The following is a 19,615-nucleotide window of genomic DNA, read 5'->3' on the forward strand; positions in this document are numbered from 1 at the left end:
CCTCCACCACGAGCTCCCCCCGCCCCACCTCCCTCCACCACGCACTCCCAGCTCCCGTCAGATCTGAAAACAGTCTCTGCTGTTTGTCTGCAAACGCAGGTGCCGCCTCGCCCATTCCTCTGTGGCAGCCCCAGCCCTGTGCTGCTCGGAAGTGGGTCCCTGTGGCCAGGGCTGTCACGTGGCAGCTCCGGGCGCCCTCTGAAATGGACCCTTCACAGGCCAAGCTGACCTGCTGGCCAGAGAGCTGTGCCCGAGGCACCACAGCCACGAGGAGGGGCCGGTGGGGATGGGGTGCTGGGGTCGGGGGCCCGCAGTCATCTACACCCTCAGAGCTTGATCCCCCTCTGCCCCACACACCAGCCAGAGCACTGGGCACAGCGGACCCCAGCAGGCTCTGGACAGCCAGCCCAGTGCCACAGGGTGGACTGCAGACAAGCTGGCCCATAGCGCACCCCCCCCCGCCCCTGCTCCGGGCCCCTCCTCTGCACCCCCCACCACACAAGCAGAGCCCAGGGCCCAGCCTTAGATGTCCCCACACCTGGACTCCCATTTCCTCCTGGCCCCTCAAGGGCGGCTCCCGGACCTGCTTCCCCTTGACGTGGCGTGGCCCCATGCGGTCGTGGTTCCTGCACAGACACCCCACTCCAACCCAGGATTCTAAGAACCCCCACCTCAAAGCTCAAGGGAAGCCACTTGGCCACAGATGTTCCGAATTACTGTTTATGCATTTTTGTCCCCAAAAAATAAAGCTGGGAGGAAGAGAGACTACACTTTAAATAAGTTAGTGTGGCTCTTGCCGCAGGTCCGTGACTCTCGGGGACGGACTGGCGCCGCCTGCGGCCGCGCTGACCCCCAGGGAACACGTCACCGCGCCCAGCCTCACAGCTCCCAGGAACCCGGAGCTGCTCCCACGCGGGTGGGTGAGCTGCGGCCCGTGGTCAGTGCCGTGGCGGCTCAGTTCTCAGAAGCGAAGAGCAGCGCGTGGGCGGCCGGGCCGCCGCTCAGAACTCCTCGTGCACGCTGCGGGCGTAGTCCACCAGCTTGCTGCCCGTGAAGAACTCGCTGTACTTGAGCACCTCCTCGGGCTCCAGGTGCTGGTTCTGGTTCTCGTCCGCGATGGCGATCATCTGCTTGGCCTCGTTGAGGGCGTTGTACTCGTTCATGGGGTCCATGTACTCCTGCAAGGGCGCCACGTCAGCACCCGCCGGCACACGTGGGGCCCGGACGCACCTGCCTGGCCGACACCCCGCCAGAGTCAGCACCGAGGCCCCAGGGAGCAGCTGGGCGTGACGGCCACAGCGAGCCCCGCCTTCTCTCGGACACCCTGTGGACTGGGCTGCAGGACGGATGCGGGAATGTTCTGGAAGATGGACACAGGTCTGGCGATGGCTCAGGCCATGAGGGCGCTGCCTCCGTGGGCCTGGGGAGAGGGCAGGGAGGGGGAGACCCTGCCCGGGATGGAGCCAAGGACCTGTTGGTCACATGGACAGGGCCTGAATGGGCCACCAGGACTCTGAGCTGCCCCAGCCATCACAGGAGCAGAGAATTCTCGAGTAAAACGAAACGACTCATCCACAGTGGGAAGTGCTCATGGCACGTACACCGAAGGCTCCAACCACACCCTATGCCCAACCCCCGACCCCCGACGGGCAGGGCTTCTCAGAGCCAGGACTGGCCATGTCACCCGGGACACCCAGACCCAGCAGACAGGCACGCCACCTTCTGGGCGCGAAAGCTGGCGATGCTGGTTGGGCCTCCCCGGGAGCCCACAGCCTCCGCTCAGGTCCCACAAAGTGACCCGTGACCAGGGACCAGCCACAGGAAGCCACACCCCCTCTGCCTCCTGCTCAGGACCATCTTGCAGGTGGCTCGCTTGCCATGGGCATGTCCCCAGGCACCCCCACGTCCCTGCGTCCCCCACGGCCCCAGTCACCCCCACGTCCCTGCGTCCCCCACGGCCCCAGGCATCCCCACGTCCCTGCGTCCCCCACGGCCCCAGGCATCCCCACATCCCCAGGCACCCCCACATCCCCCGGGCTCACCTCCAGCTCTGCCATGGTCACAATTCCGTCGTGGTTGGCGTCAATCAGTTCCTCAAACTCCTTCCGCCTGTCCCTCACCCAGCTGTCGTCCATGTCCTGGCCGCGCTGGTTCTCCACGGTCCCCACGGGCAGGGAGATGAACTCGGACAGCGAAAGCTGCTTGTCGCCATCCTGGTCTGGGAACAATGGGGGCGCTCAGCCTCGAGTGGGCACGGGAGCCCCAGGGCCACGAGAAGAGTCAACCAGGGGGTTTTGCTGCTGGATTTTCTGTCTGTGACATCTCAGACTAAAGCGGAACAGCCGTGCCTCACGGGGACTGGGGGACCTGGCTGAGGCCACGTGGCGCCCACCAGGCTGTTTTCCTTCAGAGCCCAGCCCGAGGCCACCCCAGCCCAGGGCCCGCCCACCCCGACCTCCCCCGGCTCAGACCGCGGGGCCTGGCTGCCAGCATGAGGGGCTGCCGCCCTGGCAGGGCCCGGCCTCACCCAGGTCCCGCACGATCTCCTTGACCATGAACCTGAGCATGCCGCGGCTGTGCTCGGGGTGCAGGAAGGACAGGAACTCGTCCTCGGTCAGCAGCAGGTCCGGCGGGGGGTTGTCCGCCTGGTACCAGCGGTCTTTGAGGTTCTCCAGGACTTCCTGTGCTGCGAGGGGCACACCTGTGAGCATCCTGGCACGGAACACCCGCACGTGTCACCTCCGCACGCATCCAGAGTCCCGAGACACGCTGCCCGAGTGCTGAGGCCAGCTCAGGACACGGCTGTGCAAAGCCACAGGCCCTGCCCCTCAGAGAAGAGTTCAGCTCCAAACTCCCCAACACAGACGTCCTCCGCAGACACAGCCCCGAGTCTCAGACACAGTCGCCCCCACACGCAGGGGCGGCCCCCATGGGCACCGACCTCCACAGGTGCCGGGGCAGCCCCCAGCCTGCTGCCAGGTCACGGGAACCCGCCCTGACTAGGGGACAAAGCAGGACTCGGACCTTCCCTCCCTCCCAGGGGCGGGGCGGAGGGTGGGCCCTGAGGGAAAACCCACTCTGCAGCCCCAACGTGCCCCAGGCCCTCCCCATCCCTGTGGGAAGGCGGGTGCAGGGTGAGGGCGAGGATTAAACACAGGGCATGTGGTTCAGTGACCGTCTGGCTCCAACACTGGGAAGCGGCTGGGCACAGGGGTCTCCCCGCCCCAGTCCCACCCGCTGTCAGCAGGGAGCAGGGCCGCCCCACACGCCGGTCGCTGGCATTTACTGCCCTCGGATGGACAGCCCCCGAGCCGGGAGCAGCTGGTGGTGCCGCCTGCCCCACTGCGGGGAGACTGACGGGCGGCACAGACTGCACGTCTCCCCGGAGCCCGGGACCCGACCTGGAAGAGGCCTTGGCAGCTGTGCTGGGCTTAGGACCCAAGACAAGCGGGTCCCACCCAGCGGCCAGCTCGGCCAAGCCGACAGGGAAGCGGGCGTGGCCGCAACACAGCGCTCCGCCGTGCACAAACGCAGGCTGTGTCCAGAGACGCGCTGACTACAGGGCTGAGGCAGACGAGTCTTCGTCAACACGAAACAACGGAACCCTTTAATAAAAACTAGTATTTGTTCTTGAACATTAACTTGCCAGACACTGAATAACTGCACAAATTAACAAGCGTAACACAAATAAACCCATTTTTCTTGTTCTCTGAAAGCACAGTATTTCCTGTTGCGCCCACCAAACAAGTCAGTCCGAGACCAATGATGCGGCCATCGGCCACTGAACCACCCGCTGCTGGTGTCAGTGGAGAGAGATGGGGCGCCTGCACGTAAGGGAAGTGAACGCAACACGACTGTAGTCATCAGTCATTAGCAAACGTAGTTCCTTATTAATAACCACGTGTAACAGGATAGTGTAAAAATTAAGTCACGAAGTTTTTATTGAAACGTTTCTTACACCCCGTTACATTGGCTGGGCCACAAAAACATCCGCTGTGGCCGCATGTGGCCCGCAGGCCGCACGTTTGACATGCTTGGTCTAAGGTGAGACCCCTGGGGTTGGGGGAGGCCTTACACCCGGTGGCAAGGCCCTTGGTGAGAAAACACACTGGACAGAGACTGCAGTGACGGGGCCACGTGCATGGACGCCCACAGACCCAGAGCTGGAAGGCGCCTGGGACAGGCTCTGCTCCGAGCGCAAGGGAACAGCCCTGAGAGGCGCCCCCACCCGGCCAGGTGTGTCATGACTGCACCCCAGGAACCCGGGGGAGGGGGCTCCCTCTCCCCTCGCCTTCCATTCCCTCCCCAAGACTGGAAGGGAAACAAGGGACTCATCGAACATGCAGGAGAGCGGAGAGGAGAGCGAGGGGCAGGCCAGGGGACAGAGTATGGAGTTCTGCACTCACCTCCGAACCCAACCCGACACCCTGCTCCCTAAGCAGGCGGGGCCTGGACAGGCCGCCAGCAGCGCTTCCCAACGCCCAGAAGTCAGCGCGATGCCAGTTGCCACCCCTGGCAGCAGCAGCAGCAGCAGCATGAGAGGCCCCACGACCCAGGTGCCTTCGGGCAGAGCCTGAGCCACGGGACACACGGACACACAACGGACACAGCCCGTGGGAGAGGCGGACAACACCGGGAGAGACGGACCCTGGACCGGGTGCGGGGCCGGAGCCGGGAGGCCAGCCGCAGGGGAAGGACGGAGCGCTGGGATAGCGCCCGAGGGGCTGAGCGGAAAACCAAGGTGTGAGCGTGAACCACCAGAGCGAGTGAGGAGTGATGCGAGGGCCCGTCTCCAAGCCTCACCTCAGCAGAGGGAAGCAGCAGGAGGAGGAAGCAGCAGCAGAAATGTGGGTGGGCTTAACCTCACTTGGTACCCAAGATTCAGACCGGCTCACAGAACCGCACGCGGCCCGAACGCAGACGCTTCAGCACAGCTACGCGCCAAAGGCTCGCTGGCGAGTCCGCCCGATGGAACGGAAGGGTCCCACCAACGCTGAGGCCTCCGCGGGAGACAGAAACGAGGGGGCACCTTCTCACTGACCCCAGGGGGCCGGCTCCACCCCCACCCCCACCAGACAAGCGCGTTACAAGCCTGCAGACCCCCATCTCTATAAACACAGGTGCAAAATCCTCAACTGTCAGCCAGTCCACTCCAACAGGGTGTCAAGAGCCACCACCACAGCCGGGGGGACTTATCCCAGGGGTGCAAGGCTGGTGTGGACCTAAGATCAGCGCCCTGCATGCTCACGGAGACACTGGAAGCTCTCCCGCCAGGGGCAGGAGCAGGACACAGGACAAGGACAGCCTGTCCCGCCTTCTCACCACCACCCTGGAGCCCAGCTCACGCAACGGGACAGGCAGGGAAACAGAGGCAGGGGTTGGGGAGGGGACACAGCTGTTTGCGACGTCACCATCGCCTGTCAGCACTCCTGGACCCATGCACAGCCGCAGCAGGGCCCGGGAGGCTGAGCCTCGATCCCGTCAGCATCACAGCCACAGCAGGGCCGGGGGAGGCCGGGGAGGCTGAGCCTCAATCCCATCAGCATCACAGCCACAGCAGGGCCGGGGGCGGCTGACACTCACGTCAGCTATTTTCCTGGCACCAGAAGGCAGGCTGCGGGGCTGATGGCAGAGGGCCTGCCAGGAACAGTAGTGCCCAGGTCCATGAGGGGCAACAGTGGCCCCGGCAGCCTCAAAGCAGAGGATGGAAGGGTAACAGGGATGTCACCGAGGCTGTGACACACTCCACCCCCAGCCAGGGCACACGCAGGCAGGGACAGCGTCGGCAGAGCCTCTGAGAGCACCCGCGTCCGTCCGGGGAAGACAGCACCGCAGCCCTGGGGCCACGCGGGTGACGACCAGCAGTGCAGAAGGAACAGGGCCGACGGCACCGCACGGCACGTTCACGTGTCCCACAGCCAACACGGGCTGGACACAAACCCAGGGAGGAGGGCGCGTGGAGGCAGCGACCAGACCCGCATCCCAGTGAGATGCCTTTTCAAAGGGATGGCTCTGAAAACTGAGGGGGAGGGTCTGCCCCCAGCTTCCCCCAGCGTCCACGCCCAGGCAGGTGCCCCTCCTGGTCACTGGGTTCTGACCCCACAGCATCGCCCCTGCACAGCATCCACCCTCCTGCTCCCCCGCCCGCCCACGGCGCAGTGGCCCTGGGGCCTGGCACTCACTCTCCTCGTCAACTTTCAGCTCCTGGTTGTTCTTTATCTTCTCAGCAACTTCCCTCTCGTTATGGCCTTTGCTCACCAAGAACTTCACCTTGTATTCATCCCAGGACACACGGCCTGGAAAAGCAGGTTATCCTGTTAGGACGTCTACCGACAAACACTTAAAAAAAGATACTGTTTCTTAAAAACATTTTTATTGACTTTAGAGAGGAAAGGAGAGGGAGAGAAAGACAAAACATCAATGCACGCCCCCTACTGGGGATGGAGCCTGCAGCCCAGGCACGTGACCCCCAGGTTCATAGTTCAATGCTCAACCACTGGCCTCACCCGCCAGGCTGCGTGGGGATTTTAACAGATTCTTAAAAGAACCGGCTATCTAGCCCGGCCCGTGTGGCTCAGTGGTTGAGCGTCAGTCGACCTACGAACTAGGGGGTCATGGTTCGATTCCGGGTCAGGATGCGTGCCCGGGCTGTGGGTGATCCCCAGTTGGGGTGCATACAGCAGGCAAATGATTGATGTTTCTTTCTCACATGGACGTTTCTCTCTGGCTCCTTCCCCGTCTCTCAGAATCGGTAAAATCCCATGCACGCACTGTGGAGGCAGACGCACACAGGCGGCCAGCTCCAACCTTTACCAGCCCCTCCTGACAGCAGAGCAAGCTGGGAACTGGCCTCAGGCAGCACCCCTGGGCCCTTCGGGGTCTCCTGTTCTCCGTCCTGGTCCCCCAGGCCCAGGCCCAGCAGGGTCAGGGCCGGGTGAGGGCGGTACCGTCGCCGTCTGGGTCCACCGCGCGGAAGTGCGCCCTGCTCTCCTCCACGGCCTCCTGGAAGTGCTCGGCCGTCTTCTCCACGATCCAGCGCTGCATCTCCTTGGCGCTGATCCTCCTGTCGCCATTCACGTCCACCCTGCGGCAGATGGGCGGGTCAGACAGGGCCTGGGGCCCACAGCCAGGAGGACAGAAGGACACAAGGATGGCGGGGGCTCCACGGGCAGCTGTGAAACCGCCACGAACAGGGACGCTGCACCCAGTGGGAACGTTGGGGACAGGGGTCAGGGAGGACACCGGGGACGCGGGCGGTCGGGGACGTGGGCGGTGTGTCTGCAGCTCTGCGTCACCACCCAGCAGTCTCGGGCCCGGGACAGGCGAGTGGTTCCCCACTTGTCGCTCGATGGGAGAATCACACCCAGCTCCACGGACCCAGACCCTGGGATGGGCCGGAGTCGCAGGGCACGGAGGTGACACACCAGCGCCAGGTGGAGGACAGGCGCCGAGGCACCAGCTGGTGACACGTATGCGCGGCTGCACGCACACACAGGGCAGTGTGCACACGCATCCCCATGGGCAGCCACACTGGACAGTAGCAGCACACCGGGCCGGCCAGGTCCCTAAGCACCCTCTCCTGCAGCAGAGACCAGCTCCCTGGAGACAGCACTGCGGGGCCAAGGCAGGGACAGGTGAACTGGAGCGCCTGGTGCAGTGAACTGAGTGGGCCTCAGTCCTTCACATCCCAAGGAGGGGGGCGTCCAGCAGGGCTCACCGGCTGACTGCTCCTGGCAGCTCCTCTCCAGCCCCCTTTCTCCTGAGCGCTGGACCTCGAAGGCCCTGGTCTGGCCGTGGCCCCCTCCCCAATGTTGCACCCAGTGCCCAGTCTTCCCCACGATGCCAAGGGCAGGGCACAGATGGCCCGGCTCCTGCTGCCTCACCTCCCTCTCCTGCAGGTACTGCAGGCGGCGTCCCACCCACCTGCAGCTGCTCGGGCCCCACAGTCTCCCTGTAATGAGCCAAACCTGCCCGCCGCCTTCGCAAGGCCCAGCCTGGCCCCTCCTGTCTGCAGGCCAGGGGCTCCGTGCCCTCCATCGTCTCCGCCCGTCGGCCCCTGCGTGTGGAGGGCACGGTGTGCACCAGGCCTCTCACTCCACATCACAGGGATTTGCAGACACGTGCCCAGCACCAGCTCACACACCCACTCGCCGCCAGCTCTGCACCCGCAGAAACTGAAGCCTTCCCCACGCCTCCCAGTCGCTGAGGCCTCATCTAACTGGACTGCGACCTGCTGTGACCACTCCTATGACCTTTCACCACCACGCACGGGGCGCACGGGGCACACGGGTGGGCCCTGCTCCAGGCCGTCCCACAGCCTTCCAGCTGCAGGGCCCGGGACGGCCGCAGCCTCTCGCCTGGCCCTGAGCCCCGCCTGGCCCAGCCTGCTGCTCATGCTGCATGTCCTCAGCTCGACCCCTGCGACCCCTACAAACTCTCCGAGCGCTGCCCGCCGAGCAGTCACGGCACCTTCCTCCACAGCACGGCACCTCCCTCGCCGCGCAGTCAGGACTGGACCAGCAGGGCCACCGGAGCCCCGGCCCACATGTGCCCCCCAGGGGCACCTACTTGGAGAAGATGACCATCAGCTTCCTCCTGCTCTTCCGAGGCTCCGCGTCCTCCTCGAACCCGTCCGTGTCCTTCCCCAGGAAGACCTCCTGGTGGAAGTCCTTGTTGAGGTGCCCGTCCATCTCCAGCTTCACCCCGTTCAGGTGGTCAGGGGGCAGGATCTCATTGTCCTCCCTGTGGCCGCCTCTGTCCCGGGCAGACGAGTGGTTGGCAGGCCGGGCGGACGCGTCCATCAGAAGGACGAGGCCCAGGAGCCAGAGGCAGCGAGGAGCCAGGCCACAGCAGGGAGCTGGCCTGGACGCCATGGCCCCGGGTCCGGCCCGCGGGGTGGCCTGTGCGTGTGGCCAGGAGCTGGGGAGAGAGGAGAGGCAGGGAGGAAGTGAGACCACAGCCCACGGCCGCAGGCCCCAGCGAGTGGGGACGGCCCACAGGGAGGACGCAGAGCCGCTACTAGACAGACCCCCAGCAAGAGCTAGGCTGAAGAGATGGCTTCAAGGCCCACGCGAGGAACAGTGCTCGCTCCCGCCTCCCACTGCGCGAGGCTGCCCCTCTCAGCACTGTCCCCGTCCCTCCCGGCATCGAGGCTGATCCTACAGTCCTGGGAACTCTCTCCAGATCTCAACTCAGCACGTGTGAGCTCTGCGACCTTGGCCAAACCACCTGACCTCCTTGGCCTCAGTGTCCCCGTGAAACAGGAACCCCCACCCCAAGGCTCTGTGAGGACTGGGCCTGGTGCCAGCAAACACCCAAACCGCCCCGCAGGGCACCAACCCCTTCCTCCCTCCCATCTCAATGACCCCTATGTTCTCTCTCTCTCTCACACACACCCCCCCCCACGTGTGTACAACCACACACCACACTTACATACACGCACGCACACACGCACACACACGTCCTTGCTCGTGTTCACGCAGGAGCCCCCAGGAAGTCTGTCACTGGAAGCACCTTCTCCTGGCGGCCAAGGAAAAAAAGCACCCTGTCCCCACTGCCAGGCGAGGGGTCCCACCACAGCCTCACCCACACCTGCCCCTTCTACCTGGGCCCGCTGGCTTTCCCTCACCCCTCGGGCCCCTCCAAGTCGGGAACAGGGCCCACCTGGACCTTCACACGTCACCCAGAGGAAACTCCAGCTCCTCCTTCCTTCTGCCCCTTAACCTGATCCTCTCCCAGTCTGTCCACCTGGCAAACACCTACCTGCTGGTCCTTCCAGGCGCAGCTGAGGCCCCGCCTCCTCTGACAGTGTTCCCTGGGAGGGGTGGGGGGCGGGGGCGGCCCTGGGCACACTCCCCTCAGGCCTGGGTCCTGCCAGCAGCCAAGCCGGGGCACGTGGGGTTCAGGAACCAGGGAGCCCACCCCCAGCCTGAGGGCACACGGGGCCGGAAGGCCAGCGGCTGCCCCCTGGCCTGGCCCCTGCCACCACTTGCTTCTCTGATGCCTCCTGTCTACGCCACCGGCTCCTGACAACACCCCGATGGTCTGAGCCTCCGTATGTGCATCTCCTGGACCCAAGTGCCACTGAGGCCTCAGCCAGGTCTTGCTCTCGGTGTCATTCCTTCGAGGGCGTGAGTCCCCAGGGCAGCCTGACGTCCCTCTTCCCAGGCCTGTGAGACCCGCGCCCTCCCCACACCCACCGAGCCCGCAGGCTGCCCGCCGTGCTCCGGGCGGTGACCAGCCTCAAGCCACAGTTACTGGAACTCGTGTTGGTCCCGAGGGCACAGGACCCTGTGTCCCTCAGCTTCACACCCAGCACCTGTCACGCTGTCCACGCACAGTGGGCACTCAGCCAGGCCGAGGGGATAAACGCCGGAGTTTCAGCTACACCTGCGCCCTACAAAGGTGCACCCTGGACACACCAGGGCCCTGACCCAGAGCTGTAACCTGAGCAGGAGGGCCCGACACCCGGGCAAGCAGCTCGGGGTCACGGGTGCCAGGCCACCCCAGGGGGCTGCGGTCCAGGTGTACCACCCCAGGCAGCCTTCTTCCCACCGCTGGGGGTGCCCTGGCCACGAAGGCGCCTACTCCTGGCACTGACAGCCCCGCTGCTGGCAGCCCTAACGGACTGCAATTCGCTCCCCGACAAGGTCAATCCCGCCTCCACCATCTCCACGGGCGGCGCACGGTCATCTACTCGACGCTTCGCACAGAGCCACCCGGGAACAGCGACACAGACGTGGGGAGGCCGGCGAGGCTCCCGCCCCGGGCTCACGGCCTCTCCCGGTGTCCCCGTCACGGCCCGTCCCCGCCGGGAGGCGACAGCGCCCGGGGCGCGCCACAGGCCCCGCTGAGCGGCGGCGACATTCCGCGGCCGCCCGGGGGTATCCGTCCCGCGGAACCAGCTTCTTGTCGCCCAAACGCCAGCGCTTATTCTAAAAGCTGTTCCCGGCTCAGGCGACGCGCTGCCGGCGCCGGCGGACGTCAGGTCTTCACCGAGCCCGACAGCGGGCGTCGGGGCCCCCGTGTCGCAGACGAGGACGGGGAGGTCGCCCCGCTCCGACCGCGCCCCTCGGCCCGTGCCCCCGACACCCGGCCGCCCGCCGGCCTCCCCGCCCCAGCCCGCGCCCCGCTCGCGCCCGCACTCACCGCCCGGGAGCCGCCGATGCTGTGACGCCTCCAGCTAGACTTGGCTAGGCCGCGGCCATCTTTCTTCCGGGAAGAGGCGGGGCTCTGGGCTGGGGGGGGGGGCGGTGCGATCTCGCGCGAGGACGCCAGAGCCGCCATCTTGCTTTCGGGCGGAAGTGGCCGAGCGGCCCTCGGGCGACCAATTAAAAGGGCGAGCGGGGACACGTGACAGGCAGCCGGCCCACGTGACGGGCGGCCGGCTGGGCCCGCAGCCTCGCGGCCCGTGGACCTCGGGGCCTCCGCGCGCTCGCAGGCTGGCCGGCGCGCCATGAAGCTGCCGCGGCGCGCGTGGCGGCACCGGACGGCGCTGGGCCTGGGCGGCCTGGCGCTGTGCGGCGTCGCACTGCTCTACCTGGCGCGCTGCTCGGCCGAGGGCCCTCGCCCGCCTCCCGGCCACGGTCCCGGACCCCCGCCCGCCGACCCCGCGCGCGACGCCGCCTTCCTGGCCGTGCTGGTGGCCTCCGCGCCGCGGGCGGCCGAGCGGCGCAGCGTGGTCCGTGGCACGTGGCTGGCAACTGCGCGGCGCGGCGGCCCAGGCGACGTGTGGGCGCGCTTCGCGGTGGGCACGGACGGCCTGGGCGCCGAGGAGCGGCGCGCCCTGGAGCGCGAGCAGGCGCGGCACGGGGACCTGCTGCTGCTGCCCGCGCTGCGCGACGCCTACGAGAACCTCACCGCGAAGGTGCTGGCCATGCTGGCCTGGCTCGACGAGCACGTGGCCTTCGAGTTCGTGCTCAAGGCCGACGACGACTCGTTCGTGCGGCTGGACGCGATGCTGGCCGAGCTGCGCTCCCGCGACCCCGCGCGCCGCCGCCGCCTCTACTGGGGTTTCTTCTCAGGCCGCGGGCGCGTCAAGCCGGGGGGCCGCTGGCGCGAGGCGGCCTGGCAGCTCTGCGACTACTACCTGCCCTACGCCCTGGGCGGCGGCTACGTGCTCTCCGCCGACCTGGTGCACTACCTGCGCCTAAGCCGCGAATACCTGCGCGCCTGGCACAGCGAGGACGTGTCCATGGGCGCCTGGCTGGCGCCCGTGGACGTGCAGCGCGAGCACGACCCGCGCTTCGACACCGAGTACAAATCCCGCGGTTGCAGCAACCAGTACCTGGTGACGCACAAGCAGAGCCTGGAGGACATGCTGGAGAAGCACCAGACGCTGGCGCGCGAGGGCCGCCTGTGCAAGCAGGAGGTGCAGCTGCGCCTCTCCTATGTCTACGACTGGTCCGCGCCGCCCTCTCAGTGCTGCCAGAGGAAGGAGGGCATCCCCTGAGGCGGCTGCTGGGATAGAGGGGTGGCCGGGACCAATGCCTCAGGAGGTGGCGACGGCTGGAGTCCTTCGGGAGCCCCCCACTGGTCTTACTTACACTAGGGGAGCTGACCGGTCCGGCTGGTTGTCTGGGATGAGTCTAGCACTCGAGGGGGACCTCGTTTATGTGGTCACTGGTGGGGCTTCCCAGCAGATGCCATGCAGCACGGACAACTCCTGGACCCCAGGTCCAGTCTGCACCCAGGGGCGCGCACCTCAGTGGCTGCACCTACCGCCTTGCTCAAGAGCCTCTTGTTCTGGGGCTTGCCAGGGCGATGCGTTGTGTCCAAGTAGAAGCGTCCTGCCCCTGGGTTTCAGCCAGCATTTGCCTGGACTGGGAAGATGCCCAGCTTTGGGTGCGAGTCGGGAAGAACCTCCCGGGTCTGCAGGGGCTTGCAGACCACCCACCCCACCCCCACCCTCACCCCACCCCCACCCCCCCCCGTCCTCCCGCCGTCCTGTCCCACCCAAGTCAGGGACGAGGAGCCAAAGGTTGGAGCTGACCGGCACTTGCAGGCACAGCTCTGCTTGTTCTGGGTGGGACGACACCCTGTCCTGCATCCCGTTTGAACCGTCCACCTCGGAAGTCACTGCCCCAAGAGCCATGACTGCTGTGAGCTGACCCACCGCGGGCCCTGGCCAGTGGCCACTCAGCCGCGTGTCGCAACCCAGTGGCAGTTGGAGGACTGCGGTCAGACGCCCTCCTGTGTGTCTTCCGTCTGTTGGTGTCCCTCGTGTGCACGTCCCAGATCGAACTTCTTTTTATGTAAATTAGCTCTGGTCTCTGTCTCCCGACAGCGAGTGTGTGGTAAATGCTCCTCAGCTCCTGCCTGTGGTTTATTTATAAATATTGTGCGTTTGTGTAGATAGGAGTTTCAACTGGGAGTGTGGTCTCGGTGTTGTTTTTTTTTTAAATTATTTGAGAAGATGTTTCTGTCGGAACTTGGAATTCGTGGATTAGTCTGTTTTGACAGAGTGAGCTGTAGACCCGTGGCTGCATGTGTGTTTAAACACGGAAGAATTTTAAAACTGTCCATTTCTCTTCTCCGTTTACACAGGCGTCAGTCCTATTGTCTCTTTCTGGACAGACTCTCCTTTTAAGGCCGCCCCGTGGCCGCACAGGGGCAAGTGCTTCTCAGCGGCCTGTTATCGTGCCCCGGTTCTGGGAATCGGACCCTTGGAATGTTGATGAGGCCTTCCAAATCCTGTCTGAAGAAAACAGGCCGTCGGGCCGGCGTGTGCTCTTGAAGCAGGCGATGGTGTGCACCGGGCGATCGCCTCGCACACCCCACCATCCTCGGAACTCCAGGCTTCCCTCTCTTTCCCGCAATGGCTGCTGGGGTGACTCCCCCAGGAATTCGCCATGAGAAGAGGCTGACCGCTCCCATTTCTACGAGGTTCCTGCACCAACCAAGTCCCTGAGACACGGGGACAAATGAGTGCTGCCAGGGGCCCAGGAGGGGTGCAGTGGGAGGGATACCTCCGAGTATCGGCCTGGGTGACATTGCCCTTCGGTTTTGCACACTCCACCCTCGGGGGCCTGGGCAAGGGGCACCTGGTCTCCGCGCCGCCGTTTCTCACCGCTGCGTGGGGGTCCACGGTTACTGCACAATTAGACGTTTAACTCTGAAATCGGTATCACGTCACCAACTCTAATAGCATAGAGGAGCCAGCGTGTGACGGCGGGTGGAGACAGAGGGATGCCGCTGGGAGCCGGGGGCCCTGGCTGCCAGGGGCCGGGAGAGGCCAAGAGGGTTCTCCCCAGAGTCTCGGGAGCGCGGCCCTGCTGAGCCCGTGTCATCTCCCGGCCTCAAGCTGCAGAGGACCGTGCCCGTGGCCCTCGGCCCTGCCGTCGTGGCACTTCGCTCAGGGGGGGGGCCCTAGTTCCTCCCAACTCTGGGTGCTGTGTGGGGGCTTGCTGGGTCTCAGACCCCACAGCCCCTGGCCGGGCCCAACCTCCTCTTCCCTGGGCTCAGCACAGACCTGTCCAGCCTCTGGGCTGGGAGGGTGGGGCCCTGTTGTGGCCACTGCCCAGCCCCTACGTTCCTACGTCGGTAGGTCTGGCCCTCGCTCCCCGCTGGCTGGGTCACTGCCCTGGCTGCCGTCCAGACCAGGACCCGAAGGGTCTGATGGGCGGCCGGTGCTCCTCTCGGCCCCAGCCACCGGTCACGCTGTCCACGGTGTGATGACTTTTGCCGTTCTGGGCCCAGGAAGCACGTGGCAGACAGGCCTCCAGGGGAACCACAGGGAACTGAGGTTCAGATGTGTGTGTGTGGGGGGGTGGGGGGCGGCCCAGGGAAAAGGGGAGTTCCACACCCGTAAATACATTCACTCCCGCCTGCAACTGGTTCCGGGGCGGGGGAGGGGCTCGGGTCGTACTTCCCCGTCACCTGGGTTGACTGACGTCTCTCCCACGTGAGTCCAGGGAGCAGCTGAAAGGCCTCGCTGCCCCGGGCACCATGGCCGCTCCTCTCTGTCCATTCCCCAGGCCTGGCCTCGGAGCAAAGTCAAACCCAGTGGGCCTCCTTGTCTGAGACCCTGGGGCGCTCCACTCCTCGGGGTTACCTCCCAGCCCCTGCCTGAGGGACCCCCACAGCCCTGGCAGCTGGACCAAGTCGCTCTGCCCAACACCTGGCTCCTGTGGCCACACCCCCTTTCTTTGGGGCCAGGGTGGGCTCACACCCTCAGCTCTGCTCCCACAGAAAGTGCTCATCACAACCCCACCCTTCTCCACAGCGCCCCCCCCCCCATCGCCCTCCACCCCCAGCCCTCCCTGACCCCATGCCATGTGAGTGGGCAGGCTGGCTCCTGCGGAAGGCTGAGAGCCAGTCTCTCCTGCTTGCCCGCTGGCGGGCCTTGGGCCTTGAGACCCGCAGCGTGCACTCGGCAGGCACCCCTCCTGCTCTGCCCCGGGCCAAGATGGCAGGAGTCCAGAGGAGGCCCATGGCCATGGTTAGTGCCTCGCAGCCCCGCTCACTGGCGTTCCCTTGACCCACATGGGAAGCAGGTGACTCAGCAGCGCCTGTGAGGCAGGGACAGGGCCCCCAGACCTGGGCAGCGGTGCAGCCCTGAGTCCCGGCACCAGCAGGCACCCAGGTGCCGGCCAGCCCCACCCGGCTAGCAGGGTCCTGCAGAGAAGGAGGCTCAGGGAGGGGCGGGTCTGCCCTCCCCTGGACACACTGGGGGTTGCGCCGGGCCATCTCAGTGAATGTGGGGACCCCCGGCAGTGGGGAGTGTCAGGGTCTCTACAGAGGGGTCTCCACTTGAGCCTGGACATGAGAGCCACCCCACCCTGGGATGGGGGCTCTGTAGCTGGTGGTCGGCCAGCCCGGGAACCTTGGGGGGCTGACAGAGTGGGGAGGGGGCCAGCAAGGGGCAGCTGGTGGCCTAGCCTCTCTGCAGATCACGACACGCCCCCCCCCCCCCCGTGACACTGTACCCACGTGATGGGTGGTGCCCCTCTGGCTCTGGCCCCAGGTCCCTGTACTTTCCCTGCACAGGGTCCCAAGGCCCTGCTCCCAGCCCGCGGGGTCCACCAGGGGGCTCAGTGGCCGTGGCACCGGGTGAGCTGAGGCTGGGGAGCAGCAGGTGGCCTGGGAGCCGGACAGAGGCCAGCTCCCTCCTCCAGAGCAAACACCACAGGCAGTAGCCGAGCCTCGTGGCCCAGCTGCACAACAGAAGCCCAGGGCGGCCCGGGTCCGGGTCCAGCTCGGCTGACCCAGTGCCTGACCACCCTGTGACCCGAGGAACAGGAAACCCAAGCCCTGGCCCCTCCTTCCAGGGTGTTGGGGGTCTCAGCAGCCCAGGCTCCCCCCCCCCCGCCAGGGCCCTGCACCCCCTGCCACAGCTGCCCACCCGGTCCTGACGGGGAGCAAGTGAGGGGCAGGTGGCCAGAGCTGGGGGCCCAGGCACGTACCCCAGAGGAGGGATGGGAGGCGTGAAGCACATGCTGGGGCCGGGCCTTGGCCGTGGGCAGGGGGTGGGAGGCCAGGAAACTGCCCCTGGAGACACTTTGCCTCGCCCTCTGATGCCTGTTCTTGTTCCCTCTGTTCTCTGCCACCCCCTCCTACACCCCGGTTCTGGCAGAGCAGCCTGGAGGGGCCCCAGGCGCAGGCGGGGGTCGTGCTGCCCTCGCTGCGCCCCAGGTGCGTGTGTGACACGCCGGCTGTTGCAAAACTGATGTTATCGCACCAGGAACCCGTGAGTCACTGCCTGAGAGCGGGGGCTGCACCCCAAACTCTCCCGAACAAAAGCCCTTTGTCCCTAAGCCTCCCCCTTCCTTGACAGCCACCTGTGTGCACCCTCAGACACGCGGGTGAACGTGGGCAGGGCCAGCTCCTCAGAGCTCAGCCCAGCTCCAGGGGTCGGGCCTCGGAGACCCAGGCTTTGGAGACCCCGGGCTGAGGGACACCCGGGTCTCGGAGACCACAGCTTCTGGGTCCACTCAGTTTGGGGGACTGGAAATCAGCCTCTCATTGACCCTGGGCAGTGCCCTGAGGCATGCAGAGCTCAGGGCCCAGAGGGCACACTGGCCCAGCCCTGTCAGTGAGTGAGTGAGGGCCCGAGCCACAGCCCCCTGCTCCTGCCCACGGCCCAGACCCCAGTCAGCACTCTGTGCAGGGCCGAGGCCTCAGGCACCATCGTGCCCCTGCTGTCCCCAGGAGCTCCTGCCAGGGTCCCCCTCTTCCCGGCCCCCTCTGCCAGAGTTCCCCAATTCCCAGGCACCTCCGCCAGGGTTCCCCAATTCCCAGGCCCCTCCACCAGAGTTCCCCAATTCCCGGGCCCCTCCGCCACGATTCCCCGATTCCCGGGCCCTCCACCAGAGTTCCCCAATTCCCGGCCCCCTCCGCCACGGTTCCCCAATTCCCAGGCCCCTCCGCCAGGGTTCCCCAATTCCCGGGCCCCTCCGCCAGGGTTCCCCAATTCCCAGGCCCCTCCGCCAAGGTTCCCCAATTCCCAGGCCCCTCCGCCAGGGTTCCCCAATTCCCGGCCCCCTCCGCCACGGTTCCCCAATTCCCGGCCCCCTCCGCCAGGGTTCCCCAATTCCCAGGCCCCTCCGCCAGGGTTTCCCAATTCCCGGGCCCCTCCGCCAGGGTTCCCCAATTCCCGGGCCCCTCCGCCAGGGTTCCCCAATTCCCGCCCCCTCCGCCACAGTTCCCCAATTCCCAGGCCCCTCCGCCACGGTTCCCCACTTTGAGGCCCCCCAGCTCTGTGGCTGCCAACAAGTCACCAGCAGGGTGGGCAACTTGGCTGGACCAATGCCAGGGGGTCCCCCTGATGCGAGGACCCCAGCTCAGCGCCTGGTCAGCCAGGGCTCCAGCCATCAGGTCCCAGACACCTGCCCCCCGTTTGCCCCCAAGAGGGTTGGCGATTCCAGCTCAGCTAAGAACCAGGTCTCAGGGGGAGACAGGGGCAGGGACCCCACTCACCCACCCACATGTCACACAGACACGCAGGAGCCCTGCAGCTCTCTCTGAGCCGAGCGAGGCAGCATCACAGCCACCAGGGTCGCGTGGGGTTGGCAGGGGTCAGCACGGGGAGCCCAGAGACACATCCACCCACCCAGGCCCCCCGACCCCCACGCCCCTCATGCCCCAGGCCACGTTCAGTCCTGGGCCCAGCTCACAAGACTTCAGGCTGTCTGGTCTGGGTGTGGGAACCTCCTGGGACAGACAGCCCAAGGGGCCTTGGAGCAGACTCCCCTCCTCCTGGTCCCAGACCCAACCTGAGGAGGGCAGGGTCGGCCCAACGCCCAGCTCTGGCCACCAAGGGCCTGCCCGTGCTGGCTGCACCTTCAGTGACAGGGACAGGCCCCAGGCTCAGGCCCCAGGCCACATGCCCAGCTCTCCTGCAAGCTCGCCCGACCTGTGCCAGCCAGGCAGCCTCTTGCTTACAGCTGGGCCCCCACCTCCCGCTCCTGCCACAGCCTGGGGTGGGGCCTGGCGGTCCAGTCCTCAGCTGCTCCTGGCCAGAGGGGACGTTCCAGCTGTCCTAAGCCAGACGCCTACATTCCTGTCTGCACTCAAACCGGACAGCCGCCGAGGGTGCTGGGGGGCAGGCTCTGAGCCAGGACAGACCCCCTGCTCCCGGCACCCCAGGGCCACCTCGGGGAGAGGAAGGGCCCATCAGGTGCAGCCAGGCTGCAGCCCCGAAACCAGGGTTTGGCAAACACCCGGCCAAGGGCCTCCCTGAACCCCTGGCAGCAGCCTCTCAGCCCCTGGCAGGCGGCAGGTCAGACAGAGGATCTGGGAAGGGAGCTCTAGGGGGGTCGACGAGGTCAGCCAGGCCCCTCCCGCTGCTGGGGGAGGGCAGACGCCGGTCAGGGGTCAACCTGAGGCTGGCTCTGCCACAGCCAGACGCTCGGGCCGCCCCAAAGCCCAGTCCACAGCCAGAGGCCTGGCCAGGGAAAGAGCCCACCCCGGGATCCCCACCCCCGGGGCCCCCAGCAAGCCCCTGCCTCAGCAGCAGCAGGTCGGACCCCTGCTCGGGCTGTGTGGGCAGGACCACAGGGCCCAGACCCCTCAGGGGCCTCCAGACCCTCTCCTGGGCCCGGGGAGCTGTCAGCACCACAGTTGGTTGGGCCTGGAAGACGGTGGGACTTAGATGGATGATGAGGCAGAGCTCAGGGTGGGGCCTTTGGGGGCTCACCCCTTGTCTGCATTGCGGGGGGCGGAGCAGCCTGTGTCTTTCAAGGCTGGTCTGAGCCTGGGGCCTGATCCCCAAGCCCTGGGCCTCCCAGTTGACCCCCAGGACCTCCCTATGGCAGTAATAACCCCTGCCTGGTCCCCACCCCACCCCCCACCCCCGGTCCTGCACCCCAGCTGTGGGGGCTGGAGAAAGCACATTCCAGGGGCGTCCCAACTACGTGGTAATGACCTGAGATTAGGGGCCGGAGATGAGGATGAAGGCGAGACAGGCAGGTGGAGTCGGGCGCCAGGACGCCGCTCCCCGACCTGGCCACCTGCCCGCGGGAGCTCCTGGGGCGGCCTGGCCTCGCTGCCTCGTCTCTCGTCTCCTCGTCTCTCGTCTCTCGTCTGTCTGCCGCTCTCTGCGGGGCCTGGCCCGTCTCCGGGTCTGGGTCTCCATCTCTGTCATCACAGCCCCTGTAGCAGGTCTGAATGGGGAGGT

General features: G+C 66.2%; 2 protein-coding genes across 2 annotated transcripts; one reads left to right on the forward strand and one right to left on the reverse strand.

Annotated features, from left to right (window-relative positions):
* Positions 1–706: 706 nt before the first annotated feature.
* Positions 707–11,239, reverse strand: SDF4 (stromal cell derived factor 4). Its single transcript, XM_080658132.1, has 7 exons — positions 11,149–11,239; positions 8,569–8,919; positions 6,948–7,084; positions 6,183–6,296; positions 2,528–2,686; positions 2,043–2,218; positions 707–1,178 (listed from the first exon to the last, which is right to left on the reverse strand). Exons 2-7 carry the CDS (start codon positions 8,871–8,873, stop codon positions 1,002–1,004), a joined length of 1,068 nt encoding a protein of 355 aa, XP_080514258.1. The 5' UTR covers positions 8,874–8,919; positions 11,149–11,239; the 3' UTR covers positions 707–1,001.
* A 122-nt stretch (positions 11,240–11,361) lies between these two features.
* B3GALT6 (beta-1,3-galactosyltransferase 6) lies at positions 11,362–13,533 on the forward strand. Its single transcript, XM_080655951.1, has one exon. The coding sequence runs from the start codon at positions 11,456–11,458 to the stop codon at positions 12,449–12,451; it is 996 nt and encodes a 331-aa protein (XP_080512077.1). The 5' UTR covers positions 11,362–11,455; the 3' UTR covers positions 12,452–13,533.
* Positions 13,534–19,615: the final 6,082 nt, after the last annotated feature.

The sequence above is a fragment of the Plecotus auritus genome, assembly GCF_963455305.1.
Source record: "Plecotus auritus genome assembly, chromosome: 2".
NCBI classification, from domain to species: Eukaryota; Metazoa; Chordata; class Mammalia; order Chiroptera; family Vespertilionidae; genus Plecotus; species Plecotus auritus.